The 13,651-nt window shown below is 34.9% G+C and overlaps 2 protein-coding genes and 1 pseudogene across 2 annotated transcripts; all 3 read right to left on the reverse strand.

Moving 5' to 3' along the window:
* Window positions 1-1,995: 1,995 nt before the first annotated feature.
* Window positions 1,996-3,105, reverse strand: LOC132940702 (GATA zinc finger domain-containing protein 15-like; annotated as a pseudogene).
* Window positions 3,106-6,908: 3,803 nt separating this feature from the next.
* Window positions 6,909-8,069, reverse strand: LOC132940703 (zinc finger MYM-type protein 1-like). The gene is made up of 2 exons (XM_061008404.1): window positions 7,784-8,069; window positions 6,909-7,708 (listed from the first exon to the last, which is right to left on the reverse strand). The coding sequence occupies exons 1-2, from the start codon at window positions 8,067-8,069 to the stop codon at window positions 6,909-6,911; spliced, it is 1,086 nt and encodes a 361-aa protein (XP_060864387.1).
* A 55-nt stretch (window positions 8,070-8,124) lies between these two features.
* LOC132940705 (52 kDa repressor of the inhibitor of the protein kinase-like) lies at window positions 8,125-11,691 on the reverse strand. Its single transcript, XM_061008405.1, has 2 exons — window positions 11,665-11,691; window positions 8,125-9,495 (listed from the first exon to the last, which is right to left on the reverse strand). Exons 1-2 carry the CDS (start codon window positions 11,689-11,691, stop codon window positions 8,125-8,127), a joined length of 1,398 nt encoding a protein of 465 aa, XP_060864388.1.
* Between the last annotated feature and the right edge of the window lie 1,960 nt (window positions 11,692-13,651).

Raw genomic sequence — 13,651 nt, forward strand, 5'->3', positions numbered from 1 at the left:
GTGACGCAACATCCACTCATCGATTTTCGCGAGGACGGGGTTGACCAGGTCCTCCAACCGCTCACCCGTCACGGCCGTTCCGACGACTGCCAGGTCGTCAGCAAACCCGACGAGTTGGACCCCCGTGGGCACCTCCATTGTCAGCAAGGAGCTGTAGGCGACGTTCCACAGAGCCGGCCCGAGCACGGATCCCTGCGGTACGCCGCACGACACTGTCCTTGATGACCTCTCGGCTCCGGTCAACAGCGTCCTGTCGGACAGCCATGACCTCAGCATCTCCACCAGGTACTCAGGCGTCCGCACACGTCTGAGCGCTGCGTCGATCACTGGCCACCTCAAGGAATTGAAGGCGTTCTTCACGTCCAGGGTGACCAGGACGCACAGGCTCTTCTTCCGGGGGGTGGTGGCTGCCTGGGCTGCCATGCTCAGGACGCTGTTGACCGCAGACTCGGTGCTGATGCCCTTGCGGAAACCAAACTGGTTGGGCGCTCTCCTGCAGCCTCCGTGCTCGTCCAGGTGCGTCTCCAGGCGTTTGAGGAGGAGTCGTTCTAGCAGTTTTCCGGTCGAGTCTAGCATACATATCGGCCTGTAGCTCGATGGGGCATCCGGGGGCTTGTCGGCGCCTTTCCTTAACAGCACGAGGCGGGCCCTTTTCCAGCGTGGTGGAAATGTGAGGGCGCCTAGGCAGTCGTTCATTATCCTAAGTACTGCATGAGTCTGCGTGGTGACGAGGGCCCTCAAGATCTCGTTCGGGACGCCTGATGGTCCGGGAGCCTTTCCTGGCGAGAGTCTGCGGGCAGCTGCTCGGAGTTCCTCAGCCGTGAACTCGGGGACGCTCCTCTCGAATTCGGGTACGCCGGTTTCGGGGTCGAACATGCCGAACAGGTCACAGACGACCGACGAAGGCTCCAGGCTCCAGTCCGTGGCGGGAGCCGCCGGGAACAGGGAGTCCGCTATCTGGGCCTCTCTACCCCTGGAATCGGCTGCGGGGTCGCGGGTGCCAAACTTCTTCATCACCAGCCGGTACGGTCTTCCCCAGGGATCCTTGTCCACAAGTGAGCAGAGATCAGCCCAGGCCTTTGACTTGGCGGTGCGGATCGCTATCCTCAGAACTTTCTTGGCCGCGGAGTAGCTGCACCTGGCTTCCTGAACGCCCGGGTGGCCGGCGCGCCTGAGGCATGCCTGGTACCGTCTTCGAAGTGCCAGAGCCGATCGGCGTAGTTCGGCAATCTCGTCGCTCCACCAGTAGACGGGACGCCTGCCTGCGGGGCCGGGCCTCTTCTTCGGCATGCTAGCGTCGCAGGCGCCGAGGAGGAAGTCTTCGATTTTGTCCGCCGCCGCGAGGGCCTTCTCCACGCCTGTCAGCCCCAGTACGGGACTCAGGCGCGTGGACGTCAGGTGGAGGCTCAGGGCGTCTGCGTCCAGCTTCTTCACAGTCCAGCCTCGGTGTGTGTCGACTTGCGGCTCCAACCGCGCTTGGTCCTGGTCAGGACTCGCTGTTTGGAAGAGCACGTAGTTGTGGTCGCTCAGAGACTCGGCTTCGGACACCGTCCAGTCCGACAGGGCTACGCCTCTGTAAAAGGTGATGTCGATGATCGAGGTGGCTGCACCGCGCCTGAACGTGGGGGCTGTGCCCGAGTTGGCCAGTAGGAGCCCAACCTAACCTAACCTAACCTAATTAAATTGTGAAATAGTATATTAATATCCATTTTTCCTTCTACTTTTAGAATCGAGCCATTAGCTGTATGAACTCTAACATTTTTTGTATCGATAAAGGCATTTTTTATTTGAACTTGTTCGATGTTAATAACATAAATAGTTGCACCTGAATCTAATACGAAAGAGGTTTCTTTATTATTTATAAATCCAACTACTTCTAATCTAATAGCTGGAATAGGTACCTCGTTAACATTCTCAGTACAGCTAGAAATCTGTACAGCATTCTTTTCATTTGAATTTTTAAGTGCGTCAAAATTAGGATTTTTCATAAAATTGTCAGGAGATGTTTTTTTGATTATTAAATGTTTTTTTATTCGATTGATCATTATTTTGACCCGAGTAAGGGCCTTGGTTGATGTTTTCGGGTAAGTGATTTGATTGATTATGATTATTCATATTATTATCTGGCTTATAATGCTGATTTGAATAATTAAACTTTTTATTATCATAACTTTGGTGTAGTGAATTATAAAATTTACTTTTATTAACATTATTCATGGTATGTGGTTGTTGAAAATTATTATTATTTTTAAAACCTGTGTTACGATTTTGATTACCCGTGAACTGCCTGTTATTAAAATTTTGTTTACCATTAAAGTTTTCATTTGACTGGTAATAATTATTTCTATCAAATTTATTATTCTTAAAATTATTTGAGTCGTTAAAGTTTCTTTCTCTATTTGTATTATAATTCTGATATTTATTGTTATTATTGTTGTTATAATTATATCTTTTAAAATTATTGCGATTATTATTTGTGTAGCCATTATTATTATATGATAATTGATTAGCAACAAAAGCATTTTGTTATACCAGTTTTTGATTTAAAGATTCTATTTCTGCTTTAAGAGCATCAAAATTATGAGTGTTATTTCGTTCATTTACCGTTGCTTTTGCTGATTCTACCTTACGCAAATTTTTTTGTAAGTCCGAGAGTGTATTATTATTCATTAATGCGACTGGGTTATAAAAATCGGGTGGGAGTGCTTCCAATATTAAATCAATTTTTTTCGTGTCCGTCATTTTAGGGTTAACTTTATGGGCTAATAATTGGAAATCCGCTAGAAATTGCGAAACAGTTTCGGTTAATTTTAATTTTCTGTTTGTTAATTTTGCTTTAAGCATTCTGGTCCTCCCCGGTGAAATGAAATATTCCTTGAGTGCTAGTTCAAAATGACTCCATGTTGGTGTAGGATTATTTATGATATAATTTTGATAGAATGCCTTTGCGCTTTTTTTGAAATATATTGGGATATACATTATTTTTTTATCATCAGACCACTCATTAGCCACAGATATCAAATTATAATTTTCAATAAATTCGTTGACACATTTGTCTGGTTTGCCACTATAAAATTCGGGTTTAAAAAAAATTGGTTTGGACATGTTGAAAATTTCTAGTCTATCGTTAATATTAATTGGGTCAACTAAATCAGTATCCCTCTTTTTTGAACGCGTTATAACAGGTGATCTCCGCTCAATATTAAAAGGTTTAGGTATAAAATCTGGATCACTATCGTTATCGTCCTCACTTTGATTTTCGCTTAAAATAGATCTTACTAAAAGTCGTAATTCTACGGTTTCGCTATTTTTTGAAAATTCCTTATTTAAAAATCGTAAAATTTGTATTAGATCGTCTTTAGATAAAAAATAATAAAGGTATAAGGATTTAGGTACAGAAAGTAATTCAATCTTTTCCTCTAACGACTTCTGTGTAAATTCTTCATTTTTGAGTTTACTTGGAAGTTCTAACGAAAAAAGAATTCCAAAGTCAAGTTTAGCGATTTCTATAACGTCACTGGGTAATTTTATATTCCTACTCTGAGGTTAGGTTTTAATTGTTAGATTATATTGTTGCTTAAATTAAGTTTTATTTAAATATGGCAAGTGAAATCAGTGTTGTATACAGTCAACGGGGAAATGTGCTGTTAGTAAAAAATAATTATAAATACTCTAAGTATACAGAACTAATATCCGGAGAAGTTGGATGGAAATGCATACAGAAAACGTGTTCAGCAAAATTATACACGATTGGCGTTGATTATAATTTTTCGCGGGAATCAGGGACACATCTACATGAAAGTATCGACACCAATATTATTATTCGACAAAAGATTAGTAACGGGATAAAACGAAAGGGACTTGATTATATTACTGATCGTCCTTCCAAGTTAATAAAACTTGAAATAGCTAATAATGTAGAAGCAGCGTCGACTTTAACATGTAAAGACACAAAATTAATTAGAGATAGCATTTCTCGTGAACGCATACGAAATTTACCGAAACTTCCAAAATCAATTTCTGAAGTACATGATTATATTAATAACACCAATCCGATAACGGTGAAAGACGAATATTTTGTTATAACAAATGACCCATTAGATCATATAATAATATTTTCATGTGATATAAATTTAAATTTTATGTGTGATTCTCAGATCTTATATTATGTTGATGGTACATTTAAATACTGTACGAAATTTTTTCACCAATTATTCAGTATTCACGCATATTGTAATGGCGTATTTGTACCAGTTGTGTTCTGTCTGCTTCCAAATAAAAATAAAGATACATATACAGCTATTTGGGAAATACTTCGTGAAAAATGTCATTCGTTAAACAAATGTTTGCAACCAAGAACACTAGTAATCGATTTCGAAACGGCAATTCATTCAAGCGTCAAAGATATATTTCCTAATATAGCTATAATTGGATGCCGTTTTCATCTTAGTCAATTATGGTACGTATGGATAATATATATTATATTATATTATATTTAGTTATCTATTTTTATTTATTTTTTGTTAATAGGTGGAGACGAATACAAGCAGTTGGTCTTGTTCAAGAATATAAAAACAACGAATCCAACATAGGAAAATGGCTCAGACAATTATTTGGTCTTATGTTTCTAGATCCTTACGAAGTTGAACTATGTTTTGAAAATGACTTTAAAAATGACCAACCCAAGGATGCACGAGTTAAAAAAATTATCACTTACTTAGACAAAACATACATAAAACAGGATGCAACATTTCCACCCAGTATTTGGGCCAAAAAAGAAGCAACACTGGAAAGAACAACTAACAATTTGGTAATTTATTTACTTCAGCACATCCAAATATTGCAGTTTTCATTAAAAATTTATTAGCCATGCAGACGGATTCTTATATACGAATGAATTCTGCCAATAATAATGAAAGTAGAATAATTAGAACACAACAAAAAAACCATATACAATTTATAAATAAAAAAATAGAATTGTATAACGACAACCAAATTGATAGGTATAATTTTGTAAAGAGTTTAGCTTCATTTAATGCAATTTAATTTTAATTTACATTAAATATTTTATATTTTATTTTATTTATTCTAAAATATTATTTTCATTTAATTTTAATAACATAATATATTGTATTTAAAATAAATTAATTAATACAATAATAAATACGATATATTTTATACCATGTGCGATAGCAAGTAGTAAAATGCAATAATAAATAAGTTATAGCAAGTACAATAATAGATATAAGTACAGTTACAATAATATTGCGTATAGCCGACTCACGACAACCGTATGCGCGATGGCCTGGCAATAGCTCCAAAATGGTTGATGAGTTGAGCGGTGCACCGTAACTCCGCACGGATCGTCGCCATTTTATAATATATCACCTTAACTCCGCAAACAAGTTTTTTTTTCGACACCTTAACTCCGCATACAGGATTTTTTTTTAACACCCTAACTCCGCACATGGTATAAAATATATCGTATTTATTATTGTATTAATTTATTTATTTTAAATACAATATATTATGTTATTAAAATTAAATAAAAATAATATTTTAGAATAAATAAAATAAAATATAAAATATTTAATGTAAATTAAAATTAAATTGCATTAAATGAAGCTAAACTCTTTACAAAATTATACCTATCAATTTGGTTGTCGTTATACAATTCTATTTTTTTATTTATAAATTGTATATAGTTTTTTTGTTGTGTTCTAATTATTCTACTTTCATTATTATTGGCAGAATTCATTCGTATATAAGAATCCGTCTGCATGGCTAATAAATTTTTAATGAAAACTGCAATATTTGGATGTGCTGAAGTAAATAAATTACCAAATTGTTAGTTGTTCTTTCCAGTGGTTAGGGTGTTAAAAAAAAATCCTGTATGCGGAGTTAAGGTGTCGAAAAAAAAACTTGTTTGCGGAGTTAAGGTGATATATTATAAAATGGCGACGATCCGTGCGGAGTTACGGTGCACCGCTCAACTCATCAACCATTTTGGAGCTATTGCCAGGCCATCGCGCATACGGTTGTCGTGAGTCGGCTATACGCAATATTATTGTAACTGTACTTATATCTATTATTGTGCTTGCTATAACTTATTTATTATTGTATTTTACTACTTGCTATTATTCTTATTATTATTATTATTGCCATATTACTAACACCGTTTATATATGTAATGTGATTATTCGTATCAGCCTCAAAATTATTATTTATTTATTCTACACTAAACACCAGCGTTGTTATTCTTTCAACCACCTCTCGTCAAACACAGTAGAACTAACCTAACCTAACCTCATAGAGGTTCACCATCACCGGTAAATTTATATTCATCGCGTGGCCAACAATCCCGTTACCTATTAACGAGACTTGGTACGCAACACAGACGCAAGAAGGCGTGTTTAGTTTGGGACGATTTTCGGTTTTTAAACGAAAAAAAATGAATGAGTTAAACGTGCGGAATAAGATAAGTACGCGGAGCGACGAAATAGCGATGCTACTCGGACGGATGGCATGGCGCGACTGGATTTGGATTTGAGAGCTAGAATATAAAATATAATACTTATACATATTATTATTACTATAATTACATATTACTACTATATATAATTTTCCTGTGTTGTTGTTATTTTTGTTTTATTCTTCGAAGAAATGATCCGTCGATAATATACGCTGTGCAATTAGTTGCTCTAAAAGCACGCCCACCTCTACACATACCGATCTATCCGCGCTAAGGTTATCGATTACTACGTTTACAAACGCGGTCACTGGTACCATCAGGCGCGGATCTAGAACTAAAATTGAGGGGGGGTCATATTTACGAAAAGACAAAAACTTAATACACAGTTAAGACATAATAAAATAAGAACTTTATTGATAATTGTTGTTTTAATTAATTAAATGACAAAGTTTAGTCTCCTTTGTTTTGTTTTTCCAAATCTGGTTATAATGTCATCAACATTTACTGCTATATTCTTGTGAATATTGAGTAAAGCGAGACCAGTGAGGCGTTCCTCTCCCATATTTGAACGAAGCCACGTCTTAAGGCGCCTGAGAGTGGAGAACGATCGCTCCGCTGTAGCTGCACTTACAGGAAGTGTTGCGAGTATTTGCAATAGAACATTTATATTTGGGTATAAATCTGTGTCACACTGTTCTATTACCTGAGGTAAGAATTCCGGTACTTTATTTCCACTTTCTACTTCACGTTTCCATTTTGTAACCCAAAGCTGAAATTCTGACAATACCGTAGATATAAGAGGTCTGTGTAGAAGTTCAGTGTAGTTTTTAACTGCTTCCCGTACGGCTACCAAATCAACTTCTGAGTAAACAGTTTTTGGTAAAAATACACCCAAATTAAACAATGAAAGCACCTCTGGAGAAAGTCGTTCTTCTAAATCTGCTATTATTGAATCCAAGAGAGGAATATATATACTTTTGCGGAAATATTCTTCTGCAGTTTGACCTGGCTGATTATTTTCTCGGTGCTTCTGTCTAGGAACAATTCTTGGTAATCTTATCTCCACATCTAACTGCTCGAAAATCTCTTTTGACTCTGAAAATAATTGCTGGAAAACAACATCACTATTTGTTCTCTTTTGCTTCAGAAGAAAAATAGTGTCTTTCATTGCGTCGGTTGCCCTTTTCAAGTCAATAGACGAAGTCTGAAGAAAACGGCTAAGTGACACAGTTGTTCCTGAAATGTAAAATATTAATACATTAAATAAAAAGCCATACATTTTTTTTTACAAATCTATAAATCATCACATACCTAAGACATCATTCAAACATACTGATGCAATAATGAACTCAGAACTACATAAAACATGTCGGAGACATTGAGCATCACTCGCGGTTTTGCTGTCTTCCCAAGTTGTAATTCGGTGGAGGGCATTACATATTTTGACCAAGTTATCGCCTTGAAATTGTAAGTGTCCATCATGCCTTTCAACCCAACGAGTTTCACATATTCCTTGTAGAGCCATTCCTTCAAGCTCCTCTTCAAAGACTTTGTGCCGTTTTGCTGACGCATTAGCAAAAGCTACTACTTTCCTCATAGTGCTGAAGCATTACGACAAGCCGAAACTTTTGAAGATTTGGCTAATGAATTGTTTAAAATATGGTTGTTGCATGGACAACGCTTAGCGTTAGTGGCTTTTTAGAAAGTTCATGAACTGCACCCTTAGTTTCAGAAGCCATCACAGAGCAGCTATCTGTACCAATACCAACACACCATGCCAAATCAATATCAAATTTAAAACAAAGATCTTCCACTATACGTGACAATTCAACGCCTGTCAAACGACGCTCTGCTCTTGCGTCCTCAAAATGAATCATCTCGTAAGCATCGCAAAAAGTTAAAAAATCCTCCTTGATTACTCCATTATAGAAATATCGAATGGAGAGACTCAGCTGCTCAGTGTGAGAGATATCAGTTGTTTCATCAAATATTAATGAAAATAATTTCGCTTCCTTTACTCTAGCTAAAATAGCTTCTTGAATCAAATCTTTACATGTATCGATCAGTTCGTTTTGCACTGTTTTGCTGATATATGTTGCATTGGAGTTTGCTACTTCTAAATGTTGACGCAGATATGAGTCACCTGACTCGATACGAAACCTTAGGAGAGCTCTAAAATTCCCTTCTTGATTTGCTACCACGCTATTTTGCTCATTTTTGTCAACATTTAGAATTATTTTTCCGTCGTCTCTATGCCCACGCAGGGGAATATTTTGGCGGCCACATAATACAATTGTACTGACAATTGGTCGCAAACGATCTCTATTTTCTTTTACCTGCGCCATTCGCTGCTTACAGACTTGGTTAGCAACATTAAGGTCAGGGTTATGGTAAGTTACAAGAAAACTTTTCCTAGCTTCGACCGACATTTGGTGATATTTATTTCGCTGGTGTGTTAATAGAGACCCCTTTTCTCCAAGTAGGTCATCAAAAGCTTTTAAAGGTTGTTTAACAAGCCGTTTAAGAGGCGTATTTGTTTGAACTCCACCACCTGAGCCTGAAGCAAATAGAGCACAATACTTGCAATACAGCCCCTGGTCTTTGTGTGATAAAACGAGCCAATGGAATTTATTAAGATGTGATCTTTGAGCGTACTTTTTGGTTTGTTTTCCATTCTTGGTGACCACACAAAAAGGAAATTCGTAATTTATAGGTGGCATCCAGTGTTTTTCAAGAAGATTAGCTTTAGAAGAATTGTCAATGCTTTTGCTTCCTATAAAACAACCAATATCTGAAGAGTAATCAAAATTGATATGGGAGTCGTTTTTCTGTTCAAATTTAGATGCAGATAACGTATTCGTACACGGAATGTCAATCGCCAAATTATTTCTATGGTCAGAATTAGGTACCGAAGTAGATATAGATGACTCGTTTTGTCGATTGTCAGACCCAAGTTTTGGCTTCTTACTGAAGAATGTGTCTATTTTTCTTACCGACCCGCTATTTCTTTTAAATGAATCACCCTACATAAAATACAGAAAGACATTTCAAACATTTTATACTAAGATAAAATGAAAATACAAAAAAAAAAATTATAGTTAAATAGGGAATGCAAAATGTTTTTACAGAGGGATATTTATAATTTTAGTTATTTTTGTATACCTATAGATTATAAGTAATTTTCTATTGGTATAGAATAAATAATATATCAGAAATCAAAATCACTACTACTTATTAAATATTTTATCATTTAACAAATATAAAAAATTATATTTATAATATTATTTTTTTTTATTGTTCTACCAATATTAAACTATACCAGTAACAACCTATTTAAGTATTAACAATCAACCATGTTGCCGTTGAATATGATAATTATAAAATAAAAGTCCTTGATATATGACGAGAAACTTAAAATTTATGAATCAAAGAAGTGAATTTGCATTATAAATAAAGATATATTAAAAATGTTATAAAAGTATTGCACACTTTTTAATTTGTTGCTACACATTTCATAATTGCTACTGCATTGCGGGATCACATTTTACGTATAGCTTGTATTTTTTCTATAATTTTAATCAAATATAATTAACTTATAATTAACGACTATAAGATATCGCTATAAACATATTATGAATTAGTTCGTACTTTATTTTAATAATGAAAAATAAATAATTTGGAATTTAAAATTTAAAATTTAAAATTCAATTATATGTTAGTATGTTATAAATTATATAAACTTAATTTTTATACAAAATACATGTTTTTACTACGGATGTGTCCCTCAAGATTTCTAGAAAATAATAGGTCCACTGCATAAAAAGGTTGTAGACTCCTAATATAAACTATTAGCTTATACATTATAATCATTTGAATAATAAAATGCTCGATTGAAACTTCATTCGAATAGGAATTGCATCGATTATTACAATAATTATAATTATATACTCACCATAGTTTTTTTTCGTACTCGACGACTGATGCACGTGTCCCAGACGTTCACAGCAAAATAAAATGATTCAATAAGCAGTCAAACATTTAACGTTGTATATGGTATTTTCAATTTTGTAACAAATTATTAGAACGCAAATTAGTGATTAGCGGTGGCTGCGTCGCCATTCCAAGTACCTATATAATAATATATAGACATACGTGTGTAAACTGTAGGTAAGTGTAAGTGTACCTTATATTATTATACGGGTTGAAAATAATATTTCCGTCGAACGACGAACATATTCTTTCCGCCGATTTCTTATTAATTATCGTCAATCGTCAATCAGTTTATAAACACTATTAATATTCTTAGAAAATATATGTTTATTGGAAATCATGATTTTATGAACAGGTGGTGATTTAGTCTAAATGCAGGCTGTAGCCTGTAGGTACCTATATAATATAATATATAAATAAAATATGTTCTATATATTATATTTTATATATTTTTTTTTTTTTGAAAAAAAAATCTGTGAAACATTAAAAACACAATTTCTGGATATTTTAATTTTTAAATAAAAATAAAGGACTTAATTTTGATTTTTTGGGGTGGGTCATGACCCCCATGACCCCCCCCCCCCCCCCCATAGATCCGCACCTGGGTACCATAGCTTGGTTTAATACACGTGGTGTAAGCGGCATGGTGATTTTACTATTAGCCTCTATTACATGTCGTTTAAAACATCCTATACAAATTATATCCCCACGAACGTACCGGTTGTGCCACCCAGTTAATAATTCGTTTTTCAGCTCTCGGAAAAAATCGATTGCGTGTAGTGTTAATGGGAGCTCTGCCGACAATTTTTTTTATTTTATTTTTATTTTAATTAATATCGAAAGATTACTGGGCCTCACTGAGGAAAACTCGTGTGGAGGCCCATGCGTTATCTTAGATTATAAATAATTCTTATTGTTTTAAGGTACATGTTACATTTTTAAAAAACAAATAAGGAGTTTTTCATAAATAAATCACACAAATAATTCCAGCAACTACTACAAGCGTTAAATTAGTATGTTACATACAATTTTAAGTGTTACACACATATTCATATCGTAGCCAGTGGTTAATTTTTTTTTTTTTAATATGGGTAGCGGTAAATTAACCATATCATTGGGCATCAAGTTAAGTATCTGTGTTCCCAAAAAATAGTAAACTTTTCGGCAACTAGTTTTTGAGGGCCAATCTAAGGAAAATTTACTAGCTGCATACCTGGTGTTGACCCCATGGTTTATAGAATCCAACTGATTATGTTTTTTCAGATATATGGTGATTGTTTTTAGGTATAAGAGTTCTATATTGAGAACATTAAAGTCTTCGAATAGTTAGGTTAGGTTAGCAACCCTGAGTATAGTGTTTTGGCATTTCTGGAGCGGTAGAAGGGCGTTGTTGTAAGCACCACCCCATCCGATTATGCCATACGATACTATTGACTCGAATAGTGTTAACTATATAGTTCTTATGTCTTTGAAAGGCAATATTTCACGTAATTCTTTCATTATGTATATCATTTTTTTTAGTTTATTTGTGACGGATGTAATCTGGTAAAATTTCATATCAGAGCACATTTCTATGCCTAAATACTTACAGTTTTTGACAATACTAACCGAGTTACAATCACAGCTTTCCAATGTATTACAGTTGGATTCGTGGATTTTTATACTGTGTATGGGTGGTAAAGTTTGTTCAGACAGTGAGTGGAGTAAGATGGTTGATTTATTGAGATTTAGAAATAAACTGTTATCGCTCAACCAATTATGGATAGATTTAAGATCGACTTCAATGTTTTCGAATACTTCATTCCAAGAACTACCAATACAGATCAGTACGGTGTCGTCTGCATGACACACTATTTTACTATTTAACTTAAGTAATTTTATATCGTTTAAATGGATGTTGAAGAGAACCGGAGATAGTGTAGTACCTTGAGGTACTCCGCATTTTATAATATTTTCACTAGAAATAGTACTGTTTATTTTTTACCCTCTGTTTTCTGTTTTCTAGATAGGATTTAATGAGAGACAAGGCCGATCCAGTTATGCATATATTCTGTGTTTTACTTAGAAGTTTATCGTGATCCACTGTATCGAAGGCTTTAGCCAGATCTAAATAAATTGTAGCACATTTTTTTTCTTCATCGAGTGCGGTATAGATAAGTTTTGTGACATTAGCTATTGCTTGGTCCGTGCTTCTATGAGGTCTGAAACCGAATTGATATTCAAAAAGAAGATTATTTGATTCTAAAAAGAATATAAGTTTTTTTTTTATGATTTTTTCAAATGTTTTAGCTATGTTTGAGATAACCGATATCGGACGAAAGTTTTCGAGAGCTGAGATAGGACCTTTTTTATGTATGGGGGTTATTATAGCTACTTTAAAGGCATCTGGTACTTTATTTTGTGATATGCATAGATTAAAAATATGACTTAATGGTTTACAAAATGTTAAATTATGTTTTTTTAGTAAATCGGAGGATATCTTATCAAGACCAGGTGAAGATCCGCTTTTTAATTTAGAGATAGCTTCAAAAATTTCAGTATGAGTGATTGGGTCGAATTTATTAAAGCAAACTTTGTTTTGCGAATTATTGTCGAAGTTTGTAGTATAATTGTGGGTATTTTTACGGTTTTTTAGTGACGTAATTAAATCGGTAGCTACATTTGTAAAATACTTATTAAATTGTTCAGATAAAACATATTCGGGGTTTTCATCAGTATAATCATTTTTGTTTTTAGAGTTATTTAATAATTCTTTAAGGTTAGGTACTTGATTTCTTATTTTTTGATAAGATATTGTTAATAGTCTGCCATTTAAGTTTTGTGTTATTTCCAGATTTTAGTAATTATGCTTTGTAGTAAAGGATCTTTGCATTTTTTATTATTTTTGTAATTTTGAGTTAATAATCACGGTAGTTTCCCATGGTTTCAATTTTTTGGTTTTTGAAGAGATGGATATTTCAGCCAAGGCTTGGTTTTTTAGGTTATTTAAAGTGCTAGTGAAATATTGAGTGGCATTATTTAGATCAGTGAATTCAAGTATTTCTGACCAATTATGGTTTTCAATTGAGTTTGATAGTTTTTGATTATCAGTTTTTAATATTTTAAGTGGATTTGGCATATTATTTCTTTTATCTAATATATTGCCTAAACTAAGTATTGTCGGGTAGTGGTCCGTAATGTTAGAGAGTA

Source organism: Metopolophium dirhodum, chromosome 3 (genome assembly GCF_019925205.1).
Source record: "Metopolophium dirhodum isolate CAU chromosome 3, ASM1992520v1, whole genome shotgun sequence".
NCBI classification, from domain to species: Eukaryota; Metazoa; Arthropoda; class Insecta; order Hemiptera; family Aphididae; genus Metopolophium; species Metopolophium dirhodum.

Bases quoted from the DNA above. Each gene is read 5' to 3' on its own strand.
- LOC132940705 (XM_061008405.1), bottom strand. From the start codon at position 11,691: ATGGGGTCAACACCAGGTATGCAGCTA. The intron at 9,496-11,664 runs GTAAATTTTCCT...TATTTTATGTAG, and splicing joins CAACACCAGGTATGCAGCTA to GGTGATTCATTTAAAAGAAA.
- LOC132940703 (XM_061008404.1), bottom strand. From the start codon at position 8,069: ATGAGGAAAGTAGTAGCTTTTGCTAATGCGTCAGCAAAACGGCACAAA. The intron at 7,709-7,783 runs GTATGTGATGAT...TTTACATTTCAG, and splicing joins ATGTTTGAATGATGTCTTAG to GAACAACTGTGTCACTTAGC.